The 14,279-nt window shown below is 42.6% G+C and overlaps 1 protein-coding gene across 2 annotated transcripts; it reads right to left on the bottom strand.

Moving 5' to 3' along the window:
• Positions 1 to 2,273: 2,273 nt before the first annotated feature.
• Positions 2,274 to 14,221, bottom strand: LOC146361516 (protein NLRC3-like). 2 transcript variants are annotated; one of them, XM_084920715.1, is made up of 7 exons: positions 14,114 to 14,221; positions 11,932 to 12,000; positions 10,604 to 10,888; positions 7,576 to 9,331; positions 4,472 to 4,621; positions 3,367 to 3,413; positions 2,274 to 3,191 (listed from the first exon to the last, which is right to left on the bottom strand). In XM_084920715.1, the coding sequence occupies exons 2-7, from the start codon at positions 11,963 to 11,965 to the stop codon at positions 2,629 to 2,631; spliced, it is 2,835 nt and encodes a 944-aa protein (XP_084776841.1). In that variant the 5' UTR covers positions 11,966 to 12,000; positions 14,114 to 14,221; the 3' UTR covers positions 2,274 to 2,628. The 2 variants fall into 2 exon arrangements, with proteins under 2 accessions (XP_084776841.1, XP_084776842.1); XM_084920716.1 differs by lacking the exons at positions 2,274 to 3,191; positions 3,367 to 3,413; positions 4,472 to 4,621 and having other exon boundaries at positions 7,572 to 9,331.
• Positions 14,222 to 14,279: the final 58 nt, after the last annotated feature.

Genomic DNA, 14,279 nt, shown 5'->3' with positions numbered 1-14,279 from the left:
AGACAGGGAAGAAGTCTCATCGTGACGTGTAAAGTTTATCTTGCTTGGCTGGGCAGCTCTCTGGGTGCTCAGCACCCCCAAAGCTCTAATCCTAGAATCGCCCCTGCTTGAAACTAATTTTATCAACGGAAGATTCTTATTTTTGAAGGCTGTAAATATTAAACTTTGTGAGACAGTGAATACCAGCTGGTAACAGTAAAGTACAAATGTACTGTTCACCAGCCGTGGATAAACATCATTACTACTAGCGATGGCAGTCGCTTCCAGAGCGTTAAGGATGGATCAGCTCCCCAACTGCTCCACGTTTCATCCTACTTTGACTTCAGGAACTTCATGCAGTACGTATCCCACACCTCCCCAGTGCACCAAAGAAAGAAAGAAAGAGGGCAAACACGTGATTGATCTCTCTTTAAACATAGGACGACACATCATCTCATGGTTTTTTTTTGTTGTTGTTGTTTTTTTTAATTCTTACTAAAGAGATGTACCAAAGGTGCTATCAGTGTTGTACTGCAATTCACCAAAATTTAACTTCATTGGCAGCTGTCATGTAGTGGAGAGCCAACATTGTGATTTTAAAACGCTGCATAAACAAGATAAGGATCGCGTTTACAGTTAGCCGCATGCTAACAGCCGCCAACTGGTTGTTTGGATTCTGGTGGCATGTCATTTAATCTCAACTTTTCAAATTAATCCACTAAAACTTATCCAAGTACTAAAAACTATATTAAATTCTTGTAAATAAAAGGACAAGAATTATCAGCTACATAAATATGTAATACATTTCTGATTAATAACACTCTTTTCTAATTCTGTCTTGTTCCCAGTTTGGCTCAAGCTGGCAACAAACAAATGAGAGTTCACACACAGCTTAATTCCATTGTCCAGTTAAATTAAATGAACATGCAATACAGTGTGCTTTATACAACCTTTAAAATCCATAGTCGGTGGCCTGGTGGTGACCGTTTTTCCCAATCATCCTGCAAGACAGCCTGTGGGACACGAAGTGGTGGTTTTTGATATGGGTGACATGGGCTGTTACCAAGAGCGGTGTTTTGGGAATCTATCCTACCTCACAAACCATCCTACCCGTTGTTTCTGTGCATATGCTGTGCGTAACACAAACCCCTAATTTACAGGGGGTTAGGGGTTGATTAGTCAGAAGTTGCGTCAAATTATAATAGGGGTAGGAACGATGTGCCAAAGTAGGTCGGTTTCTCAGAACAGCGGCATCATGGGCATCGGCAAAAGAAGTTTCTTGCACCCATGCTGCCCTGACATCATGCCAGCGGATTTTGGGGATTGCATAGGCACCGATCACCGATCGGACAAACGTCATAAATTCTGACAAAATGAATTGCTTTGGACTGCACTATCATTGGTAGAAGATAGGGGGATAGAAAATGTGCCTGTCAGCGTTAGGTGATCCAACTTTCCAATTGCCGTGCTGAAAGACTATTTCAAATAAAATCCAACAGCTTTATGACACTGAAAAGCAAGCAAATTTAGATGCAATCCAGACAGCCCTGCTAATATGGAGGAACAACCCCAGGAGCAAACAAGACTGGGCGCCACTGAGCAGCCACTTCCCTGATGAGCTGCTGATGAAAACAAGCGAAGAGGAGCAGTGAGCATATAGCACATTCTGTTTTACTAGAATTTTACTAGTAAGCAAAGGCATATAGATGACTTTGTCCTGAAAAGAGGCTTATGCACCTCTCAAATGGCTCTAATGATATTGTATATAATATTTACATAACATTATGTCAAAGATAACAGCAAGCCTCACTCCAGAGCATGTCCACTGCGAACCTGAATTCATGAACTAAATCATCTGTAAACTTTGGAAACGTGTTATTTTGAACTGAAAAATAAAATGTTTTGGATTTAATCTAAAGATTTATTTGAACTTAAGGACAGAAGCCATTTTTAATTTCCTGTTTGCACATCGTTTTTTGTTTAAATACTAGTAGCACTTTAATTTGTTTTACCTAACATTTGTATTCTTTTAATGTTTTATTCTTACAGTTCTATTGATTAATGTTTAAAATATATTTGTCTATCTTTAAATTCTTATGTTTTATCATTAATTTAATTTGCTGTGGGATGAGACAATAAGGTAGCATCACGGTTGGGCACACTTGAGCAGGTGAGGTGGAGCCTAGAACAGGAAGTTTGTCTACAGGAAGTGGCAGATGAGAGTTAGTGAGATAATTATTGACTAATCAAAGAGTTAATGACCTGAAAGGAGCACAACTTGAGATGTCACATGATTCAAATCAGCCAGGCCTTTATTTTGAATGGACCCACCACAAGCCCAAGCTTTTTCTTAAATGCAGTGTTTTTCTTCAAATAAATAAACACAATTATAGATATGGTTTTTACACTATTAACAAACCAAGTATTGTGTTTGGCTTTATTTACAGAAAAAAAAGTTTTTATTTTACTCCATTTGGTATTGTAATCGATTAATGGCAATTTCCTAAATAACTAATTTCTTAGACAAACATCAGGACAAGTTTTAAGCTTTTAACACTTTAATTCATCTATTTTCTTGCATTTGGTGCTGCACCACTGCTTTACATAGCAATGCTGTTGCAGGGAGAAAAATAACTGGAAGAAGCATTCTTATATCTTTAACAGTCTAACAAAAGTTTGCCTAACAGGGGGAGAAACAGAGGATACAGTATTGGACCGTAGCCTAAATCCAGGATAAAGAGGTTCAGTAATTGTAATTTTGAGGGTGTGAAGGTGGATGAGATTGTCTGAGGAGATTCTGTAGAAGGACACAGTGCCAGCAAGACAGTCCACATACACAGCTACTATGTCAAAGTCAGAGGAGGAGGAGATGCTGCATATTTTTTGCTTACTGTGCCACACAGAGTAACCATTGTCAGAGCACCTCAGACTCCAAGATTGATCATTTGATCCAAACCCACAGTCTGTTATGTGTCCTTTCCTTCTGATTCCTCTGTAACTCACTGATATTTCAATGTCTCCTCTCCACTCGACCTCCCAGTAACAGCGACCAGTCAGAGGATCTGTGCAGAGCAGCTGAGGACAGTCATCAAATCTGTCTGGATGATCAGGATATGACTGAATCTTCTTCACATGTGTCACCTTCCTGTTGTTGTCAGACAGTTTGAGGTTTTTATTTACTGTGTTTGTGTCGATTTTGAGTTGACAGAAATCTGATGGAGAGAACAAACACAGTCCAGCTGCAGTTATTGATCCATCATCTGTTCATTGATTGACACTTTGATAATGACTCCTGACATCAGAGATGTGAATGAGTGATGTGACAGTTTGAAGATGGTTGAATGTGTGCTGCTTTGTTTTCATGAATCACATTAAAAACACACTTACACTTCCTCAGACCTGGTCTCAACCATCGGACTCCAGCAGGCTCCACCCTGAAAGGAGGAGGGGGGTCAGACCAGCACAGTCTCTTTCAGCATGCACACATGGACATTACATCGCTCTCATACACATAGTTTATTGTTCTCTAATAGTAATAGTAAGTTAGGAATAGAAATAAATGCTTTCATCATGGTCAGAGTGCATAAAAAAATAACCACCTAAGGGCCAGGTGCTTCTTATGTGTTGCTTCAGTCCAAACTCAACAAAGTACTGTCAAGATTTGCAAGATTGCATGTAACACGTGGGAACTGATATTTTTGCACTAACCGCCTTGCATATAAACTTCTGGAAGTTCCTTTCTAAAGCTGCAAAATATGGGTGAAAAAACTACTTAGATCAACTGTGCAAACAGGTGTACTAATGTTTGCGTCATGCAACATACTGCTGTTTGTGCCAATATTTATTTGACATGGCAGCAATTATTGCTTGCACACGTAAAAGTGTGTTCTAGAAAAGAGAGATGTTTGTCCACTTGTGTCAGTTTATTTGAAATGCCAGAAAAAGCTCTTTTAAAACATACATATTACGCGGCGACCTAATTCTAAACTCGCTCACTGAACTCAGAGATGACTTGGGACCTCCGATTAAAAACTTTCAACTCTTTCATTTTTGGTATCAGATTTTCTGTGGGAGAAATGTCACAGCATGAACAGTGAGGTTCAAAGTGAAACGGCTAAAGAAAAGAGAGGATGATAACAGTAACGACTTTTGACCCTGTTCTAAAAATAATAAGGCCCTTATTAGTCATCATGCAAATTCAGCTGCTAGCACTTTGTCAACATGTGAGATATTAATCACACACACAAACTTACAAAGAGGTCTGCAATCTGTAAATCTTTTTTTTTTCATATTTCATCTTTTTTTTAAAGATCCAGCATGGAAAAATGGTGGTGGTACGTTAAACACACAGTGTAGAATTAAACTTTTGTGAATCGGGGATTCACACAGGCAATCGCATCCACACCTACAGCAGATTTAGAAAGCCTGACAACATGACAGTATTTCTTCCTCCTTTAGACACTGTATGTGATTTCAACAGGCATCTCCATACCTGATATCCATTCTCAGCTGCTTCAGCTGCTTCTCTCCTGCCTCTCCTGGATGGTTATAGCTCAAGTCCAGCTCTCTCAGTTGGGAGTTGGAGCGCAAAGCTGAGGCCAGAGAAGTGCAACCATGCTCTGTGATTAGACAGCCTGACAGCCTACAGACACACAAAACAACATGACAGTGATTGCCCCATGTTATTGTCCAAGTCTTCACTGTGGTTCACATTGTTGTGTGTTGTGTAGATATATATATATATATATATGTATATATATATATATATATATATATATATATATATATATATATATATATATATGTATATGTATATATATATATATATGTATATGTATATATATATATATATGTATATGTATATATATATATATATATATATATATATGTATATGTATATATAGGTGCTTAGGGCGCCTGGAGGACCCCTAGAGACGTTATCCCTGGAGGGCTTAACCTGGGGGTTGTGTTCATAACCTGGTTAGTGGCTCTGGTCGCTCTTAGAGGTTGTTCTCCTCGTGGCTGCGTGCAGCGGGGCTGGAGGATGGTCTGTGCTGGCGGACGTAGGTTACTGGCTTGGTGGCCTGGCTGCCCCTGAGTGGATCCGGGGCAGGCGTGGGGGTTTGGGGTTCGGGGGTGCTTCGCCTCCATGCTGGGGCTCTGGCTGGGCCTTGGGGGCTTCGGTCCTCGTCGGTGTGTCGCCGAGGGTGTGGGCGGGTGGGTGCACGGGGGCTCAGCCCTGGCGCAGGGGGCCTCTTGTGCATCGGCCTAACTGGGGGGCTCTTCAACTGGCAGGGAGGTTGTTCCATCCTTGCAGGAGTCCACTCTGCAGGTGGGGGAGAGACATAGGAGAGGTGGAGAATAAACTTAACCTGGGTGTCTGTTGTCTTGTGTAGTCTGGGAGATGATTGAATGTTGGGGTGGGTACAGTTTCCTCTGCGGTGGGGTGGGGTGGGCTGCCCCGGGTCCCGTGGGGCTTGGCGGTGCTGCTGCCGTAGGCCCCGGTCTGGATGGGCCTCGGCTCCCTTGCCTTGGTGGGTACCAGAGGACGGGGGTGCCTACTGGGGTCAGCGGGGGAGCTGGCCCTAGGGAGGGGCATCCTCCCCTCCCTTCTTTTCCTCCCCATCCCCGGCTACCTCCCTCTTCCCACTCCACCACACCCACCCACACAGGTAGGGCCTTGGGGTGCGGGTGTGTCACCAGGGTGCAGGGGAGACATTTCCCCCCCCCCCCCCCCCCCCCCCCCTCTGTCCTCTTCTGGCCACCTGTGCCTCAATTTTATCTCACAACATAGACATCCACATTACTTACACTCTCATAACACATACATATAGGGCCTTGAGGGTGGGCACGTTAACGGCGTCCAGTGGACGGTCTGTGTATTCAAACCTACCTCTGGCGCCGGTGCCCACCTCTCAATTTTAAATCCATGTAGACATTGAGGGTTCTCGGGAGGGGCTGTGCTAACACCTGCTGCTCTCTGGCAGCAGCACCATGCTCTCCCTTGTTTTAAATGCACTTTAGAGCAACACGCAGCAACACTACACATGAGCGGGAGGAGGGAGGTATGGGGTCTTCACACACCCCGTTCTCTACTAGCCATTGGGGTGGGGGGGCTGGGAGGAGATGTTGGCTGTCCAATTGGCCTCCCTGCTGCTGCGGAGCCTGGGACGGTCTGCTTGCCTCCACCCCGGGGGGAAGGGTAACATCTCTTGGGTCTGGGTGCTGTTTCCCCCTCTGGGGGCGAGGGTACCTGGACCTGGGGTATAGAGTATGTTTGGGGAGTGTGATTGTGTGTACATGTCCATTTATGTCAATCCTTACGTTGGGTGAGTGCTGAGTTTTTGTATATGTGTGCATGAGGGTGGGAATGCATGTTTGTGTCTCTGTGTGCCTGTTTGTCTGTGTCTATATGTCAGGTCGGGTCTTAGACTCCACCTCTCTGGGAACTCCAAGGCCCTCCAAAGTGTGGAGGCCTATCTCCCCTCACCACACTCCCTGCCGGTGACTGATGCCCTCAGGGGTCGGTGCATTGGTGGTTCTTGGTGTCCGGGGCTGGGCACTCAGGTATGTACCAGCTCACTCCCGGTGGCTACTTGGCGGGGCCTGGCGCCTGTTGCTCGGTCAGGCCTCTTCCGGGGCAAAGGGGGTCCCTCGGGCCTCCGGCCTCTGGGCCTGCGGCTCGGTCCACTCTGGCACAGCTGGCTGCCGGCGGAGCCGGCAGGCGCGCCAGTGCAGGCCCCTCTAGCTTCTGCTCGGTGGCTACTGGGTGACCCCTCGTCTGGGGATCCTCAGCCCTTCCCATGAGGGTGACACGGATGCCCCTCCGGTGGCCCTCCTTGGGCTCTCGCACTCTGGGGCCTCTGGATGTCTGGGGCCTGGATCTCCTCCATGCCTGCTTCATGCCCTGGGGGACGGGGCTATGGCTCTCTACATCCTCTTGCGGACCATTACATGGGGAAACCATTTGAATACAAGCGCGCTGATCCACACAGGTGTGCACATGGATGTTCACTGTTCATAGACTTAAATCACACCTTTCTTGGCTGCTACTTCAAAGCACATTGTGCGCTGTCTGTCCTACGTGCTGCACAACAATATTCAATATTTAGTATTTACTGCTGTTTACACTTAGCTAGATTAATGCGATGGTGTTGTGTTTAGTATGTTGCTTTGGTTTTTTTTGCTTGTTTTCTATTCTTCTTCTCTCAACAGGTGATCCAGGAGATTTTTTATTCTTTTTTTTCCCTTTCTCACTGTCCCTTTCCCCTTCTGTTTTTCTTTTCCTTCCCCCTTCTTTCTCCCTTTCCTATCCCTCACTCATGTCTGTCCCGTCTGTAACAATTGAAAATAAAATAAATAATAAAAACAAAGGTCAATCAAATGGACCAATACAGCAATGCCATGATGATCCATTTGGCAAAATAAATCCATTGGGTATCCTTGTTGGTCTTCAGACAACAATTCTGACGGCTAAAGAACCAAAGGGGACAGGCAAAAAATAAATAAATAAATAAATATATATATATATATATATATATATATATATATATATATATATATATATATATATATATATATATATATATAACTTACAGAGCTTTATTGGAAGCTTTGACCACTGGCATCAGTCTCAGAAGAGCCTCCTCTGAAGCAGCGTATTTCTTCAGGTCAAACTCATCCAGATCTTCTTCTGATGAAAGTAAGTCAAAGACCAGGGCTGACCACTGAGCAGGAGACAGTTTATCTGTAGAGAGACTTCCTGAACTCAGGGCCTGTTGGATCTCCTTCACTAGAGAACGATCATTCAGTTCATTCAGACAGTGGAACAGGTTTATGCTTTTCTCTACAGAAAGCTTCTCATTGAGCTTCTTCTTGATGTACTGAACTCTTTCCTGCTTGGTCTGTGGACTTCTTGTCTGTGTCAGCAGGCCTTGCAGGCGACTCTGATTGGTCAGCAGTGATAGACCCAGGAGGAAGCGAAGAAACAAGTCCAGGTGTCCATTTGGACTCTGTAAGGCCTTGTTCACAGCAGTATTGTAGAAGTGTTCCCCAGTTTGTTGTTCTTCCAGCAGATTGACTCCAGAGTGGATAAAGGTCAGATGGACATGAAGAGCAGCCAAAAACTCCTGAACACTTAGATGGATGAAGCAGAACACCTTGTCCTGGTACAGTCCTCTCTCCTCTTTAAAGATCTGTGTGAACACTCCTGAGTACACTGAGGCTGCTCTGATATCGATGCCACACTCTATCAGGTCTGATTCATAGAAGATCAGGTTTCCTTTCTGCAGCTGCTCAAAAGCCAGTTTTCCCAGAGACTCAGTCATCTTCCTGCTCTCTGGACTCCAGTGTGGACCTGTCTCAGCTCCTCCATCATACTTGACCTTTTTCACTTTGACCTGAACCACCAAGAAGTGGATGTACATCTCAGTCAGGGTCTTGGGTAGCTTTCTCACCTCTGTGGTTCTCAACATGTGCTCCAGAACTGTAGCAGTGATCCAGCAGAAGATTGGGATGTGGCACATAATGTGGAGGCTTTGTGATGTCTTGATGTGAGAGATGATGCTCCTGGACCGCTTCTCATTAGCGAATCTCTTCTTGAAGTATTCCTCCTTCTGTGGGTCAGTGAACCCTCTGATTTCTGTCACCATGTCAACACAGTCCGAAGGGATCTGATTGGCTGCTGCAGGTCGTGTGGTTATCCAGAGGTGAGCAGAGGGAAGCAGGTTGCCCTTGATGAGGTTTGTTAGTAGCAGAACCACAGAAGTGGACTCTCTGGGGTCAGTGAGGATTTCTGTATTGTGGAAGTCTAGAGGAAGTCGACACTCATCCAGACCATCAAAGATGAACACAACCTGGAAGTCTTCAAACCTGCAGATTCCTGCTTCTTTGGTTTCAATAAAGAAGCGATGAATAAGTTCCACCAAGCTGAACTTTTTCTCCTTCAGCACATTCAGCTCTCTGAAAGGGAATGGAAATATGAACTGGATGTCCTGGTTGGTTTTGTCTTCAGCCCAGTCCAGAGTGAACTTCTGTGTTAACAAAGTTTTCCCAAAGCCAGCCCCTCCCATGGTTAGTACTTTTCTGACTGGTTGTTCTTTTCCAGGTGGGCCTTTAAAGATGTCTTCTAATCTTATTGTTTCTGGTCTGTATGGTTTTCTTGATGCTGTTTCAATTTGTCTGACCTCATGTTCTTGATTGACCTCTCCAGTCCCTCCCTTTGTGATGAAGAGCTCTGTGTAGATCTGATTCAGAAGGGTTGGATTTCCGGCTTTAGCAATTCCCTCACACACACACTGGAACTTCTTCTTCAGGTTAGATTTAATTTTATTCTGACACATGCTGGAGAATCCTAAAAGAATAGAGAAACAACATTTTGTGTATTCAAACACACGCTGGAACTTGTTCTTCAGAGTAGATTTAAATTTAAGATGACACTTGTCAAGTGCTGCTAATAGAAACACACAAATATGTATGATTTTTGGACTGTTGTGGTTGTTTTATTCAATTTCGGATGAGCTTTTTTTGTTGTCCATCCATCTATTTTGTGCCACCTATCTAGGTCCAAACCATGGGGGCAGTCTAAGTGGAAATGCTCATCCCACCATCACCTTAAGCTCTTTTGTGGAGACATCAAGGCTTTCCCAGCCGAACCCTGATGATGGTGCATGCATATACATGATCTACACGTCTGTAGATTCTACAATGTAAACTTTGCAAGTGGCCAGTACTATTTCCAGCGTGTATATAGACTGTGCAAATGCAAAAGTTTCCACTTCTCCAAAAATACGTAGAGGTTAACAACAGTAATAAATGGACCAATCACAGTAGTTGCAGGCTGCATCAGCACAAGTTGTAGGTACATTTTTAGGGAGATGCATATGAAGTTATGGCTTAAGTTATAGTGTAGGGTTTCGGAAAGGTTTGCAGTTGCAATGTACCTACAACATAAATTTAAGATAGAGACATGATTTCCACTTAATGTCAATATAAATTTTAATTCTATAGCACATTTAAAAGCAAAAAAGGCTTTTTTAAAGCAAAGCCCATGAGGGAGGATGCCAGTTTCCATTACTTGTATCCACAGTTTTATTCTTTTAGCCTCTTGGCTTGCCTACAACTGTCCTGGACCTGGGTGTCTTCCAGATGGTGAACACTGTTCTGTTCCTCATAGATAAAGTCTGATAACCACAACAGTCCAATAACAGAACACAATTCAAGTTCAGATTGGACAGGCCATTCCTCCCAGTAAAATATAAAAATAGTATATGAACAGTAAAATCCAAGGGAAGTACAATGAAGTCCCCAGCTGGAGTAGGTTTTAGCACCATAAAAGGCATTTCAGGACAATCCCTCACAAGGAAACATCATTTTCATTCATCGGGAAATATCAGTGAACCGGGACCTAAAAGCCAAAGAGGGCAACTCAAGAATGGATTAGAGTCAGATCACTTCTCCAGGGGAAATTTCTAAACTGGAAATGGTTAAACATAAATGGATGGACACACACACACACACACACACACACACACACACACACACACACACACACACACAACAGACAAAGGTTAGTGCTCTAACAAATAACGCAATAATATATTAATAACAAAATATTTGATCTCACCTAAATGAGCAGATGGCCCAGAGGACAAACCTAGCTGACAGGAAACTGTAGGATCAATGGTTCGAAGGTGACTGATCATTATCCTGCAGGCTTTTTCTCCCTTTTTCTTCACGGTGTCAATGAAGTCGCGTGCCTTGTTTGCTCTACTTTGGTTTATTTCCTGTATCCCTTCTTTCTCCAACTGATTCAAGACATTGTCTATTACAAGGGCTTCAAGTAGCTGTGTGAGATTTTCTGCTGTCACCCTCTCCACAAACTGTGTTCGCATTCTGGCAAGCTCCTTCTCTGTGGAAAGAAATATAATAAACTGAAATGAAGAATTTGTTTTTGTTTTGTTTGTTTAAATAGTTGATTTGTTTTTGAAATAACAAGTTTACTAACTCACTCAGTCAGCTCAGCCAACATAGATTTAACAGTTAACTCTCTATGAGTAGCCTCTGCAAACCTCCAGTGTAGTGAAGTCTGCTTATATGTATCATTAATTTAACAGATAAACTTGTTCAGTGTTACAGGAGTTTATCAAAGTGAACCTTGCAGCAGGCCAGTCTAACCTTTATAGTACCAGTTTTTAAGTAATATAGTCAGTCCATAGCTAAATAAAGGATTTATATTATAAGTGTATCCCACTTCTTTTTGGTCAATGGTAAATAGACAGTTCTTATACAGTGTTTTTCTACTTTACCCAAGCACTCAAAGTGCTTTACACAACTATAGAAAGCAGAAAATTAACAAGTAACTTTAGAAAAAGGCATGAAAATAATGATATGACACCACACGCACATAATGATTTGTGCTGGAGTCCTTGCATTTAATTTTCATATGGAAACGGGGTATTTATTCATGATGCACCTAAGTACTTATGTTAAAGTGAATTGTCCCTATTAAATAAAAGGTACATAAACATAAATTTGATTTCACTGAAATTGAATACACAGTTACTCCTTTTATAGAAAAAGAATTTAACTGCTAACAAACACGGGCAGGGATAGCTCAGTAGGTATAGTGGTGGCCCTGTGTTCGGAAGGTTGGGGGTTTGAATCCACTAAATAGCTACCCTAGGTACCCCTGAGCAAGGTACGGTCCCTACACAGTGCTTCTCGGCGCCCTATGGCTGCTTCAACTAGTATGTAGTTATTTTTAAAAAGTTGCCTTATTTAACTGTGCCAACTTTAACTCTCTCATGTATGTATGTTTATGTATTTTGGTGAATAAACCATAAACAATGTCTGTACACGAAGTACAGAGTGCTCTATTATTCTAAGAAGACTTTTTTGTTTCATGTTTATTTGTCTTACTTACATCTTGTCAAATAGCCTACTGGCTCCTACCTGCTGAGCAAGCTGCTTGGTTTGGCGAATCCATCAGCACACTCCTCTACGGTCTGCTGCAGCTTTGCTCTAGAACAGAACACCACAGGAGATTTTCAGATTGTAGAGCTATTTAAGCTGCTTTGGGATTCTACTTCTATCGCACTCTATTCTTATTCATTCAGTTTTATTTATATAACACAAATCACAACAACAGATGCCTCAATGTGCTTTATATTGTAAGGTAGATCCTACAATAATACATACAGAGAAAAACCCAGCAAACATATGAAAATTTTTTCCACATTTAAAAAAATCAAAAAAATGAATTGTCCTATCAGGTCTTTCCCCTCAGATCCTGTCTTAGATCACGTTGTTCATCCTGTTTGCCCAGTTTTCTTTGTGAACTTTGAGCAGGTGTCTCTCTCCTTTTTAATTGAAATAGTTCAGCATGTGTGCTGATCTGTTAAGGTGACAGCTTCCTACCCTGTCTCCTCAAGGATGTTTTAATAGGTCTACTCTTGAGCCATGTATCACTGGGCTAATTAATGCCTTTCTGATGTCTGGCTCTGTCCCAGTTGCCTTCAAACATGTTGTACAGCGTGTTTGTAGATCTGCAGACCTTAGCACTCTTCTGTCACATCTTAAATTGTATTATTAAATTTATTGCAAACACAGTCTTATTTATTTTTGAGTCTTTTTCTTTCTAGAGCACAGGACAACTTCCTCGCACCAAGGAGCCAATTAAGACTGTGTACCATAAAGCCTTCCAACATGACAATGACCCAGGGGATAACCCCAAAAAAACACAGATGTGGCTAAAGAAGAAGTAAATTAAGGTCCAGGACCTCAGAATAGAAAATCTGTGAAGAGCTGAAGCTTCAAGATGCCAGTCAGCAGGGAAGAAACCTGAAGGATTTAGAGAGTTTCTGTAAAAAGGAGTGGGACTAAATCCTTCCTGACATGTGTGAAACCTGGTGACCAAATATATGAAACATCGCTGTGGCGGGGGCTTGGTCTTTGGCCTGCTGCAGGGGAGGGGTGATGCAGTGAGCTCACAGGGCGGCGCAGAGGTGGGAAGGAACAGGTGCGTGGAAATGACTTGATGAGGAGAGACTTTTCTTATGTCTTGCAGTGAGAAGAAGCGACGGAGTGACAACAGGAGTGACGGAGGGGTAGGAGCCAGAAACTGCAGGGATAATCCTGATTGTAAATAAAGCACTGTTGAACTGACACACGCAGAAGTGTCCATCTGTGGGTTGTGTGTCACAATCCTACTGCTGTGCTTCATTCACTCAGTGACATGCAAATCAAACCAAATCATGTTGCAGGAACCCTCACTCACTCGTATGAGCCACGCTGTCAGCTTTTTGCCTCCTACACTCATAAAAATTAGTCAATGGATGAACTCAATTTGATTGATGGCAGGTTTTCCACGTAATACATTTATTTTGGTTCAACCAAATCTACATACATCATGACAATTTAATTCAATTTAGTCAGTAGAACACAATGTTTTAAATACATTTAAAAGGAAAAAAAATACATTAACAAGATGTGAAAGGATATATCAGGATACCAGAGTTGCTGCCGTGAGAGAGACTGATCGTTAAAGCCAGGCACAGCCAGCAGTTGGTTGCAGTTACTAATGTGTACTAGGTAAATAAAGACCATGTCTTATTTGCAGACTTCATCCTTCCTGATGCATGTGGTGTCAGGTCGCATCCTCTCTGTATCACACCTTTCATCATGCATATTGTTTTCATTTCATTAAGCTGAATTAAGTTTTTAGTTTCCATTTGATTCCAGCCTTAAAGGAAACGAAACTAATGACACCAGCACAGAGAGGCTGTGTGCTGAAGAGCCCTAAAGCCAAAATGGCCCTTTGCCAGGTGTGTTTAACTTCCACAAAGCATCACAGTATGAAAATACTTTGTTATAAGTAGTATTTATAAGTATTTTTCTCAGCCGCTGACACATAAACAATCAGCATAGTGTAATATGAAATAACCTAGATTTAAACTTAATGTACTCACATTGATTTTAAACTTGTCTCAGTAAGAGAAGTGATCCAAAAGTTCCAGTCGAACAACTTACAAACATTACAGACTTTAGCATTGTTAAAGTACCATTGTGCCTATGTCTTATTGCTACATGCATTAAATAATTAAAGTGTGAAATAAAAAATAAAATAAAAGCTTACAGTTTATTTAAACACAGGAGAAGACGATGACTCTGCACTCCTCACTGGGAAAGACTGGAACATGTGAGCTCTTCCCTTGAATGAGAGACTCCTCCTCTGAAGGAAGGACGGACGGGTAAGAGGGAGGAACATTTCCACAGTAAGACCAGACAAGACCGCGTCTTGT

This window comes from Perissodus microlepis, chromosome 23 (assembly GCF_051167445.1).
Source record: "Perissodus microlepis isolate ML-2025 ecotype Zambia chromosome 23, ASM5116744v1, whole genome shotgun sequence".
Lineage (NCBI taxonomy): Eukaryota > Metazoa > Chordata > Actinopteri > Cichliformes > Cichlidae > Perissodus > Perissodus microlepis.
The sequence above is the reverse complement of the archived record's forward strand: the minus strand, read 5'-3'. Positions and strand labels throughout refer to the sequence as shown.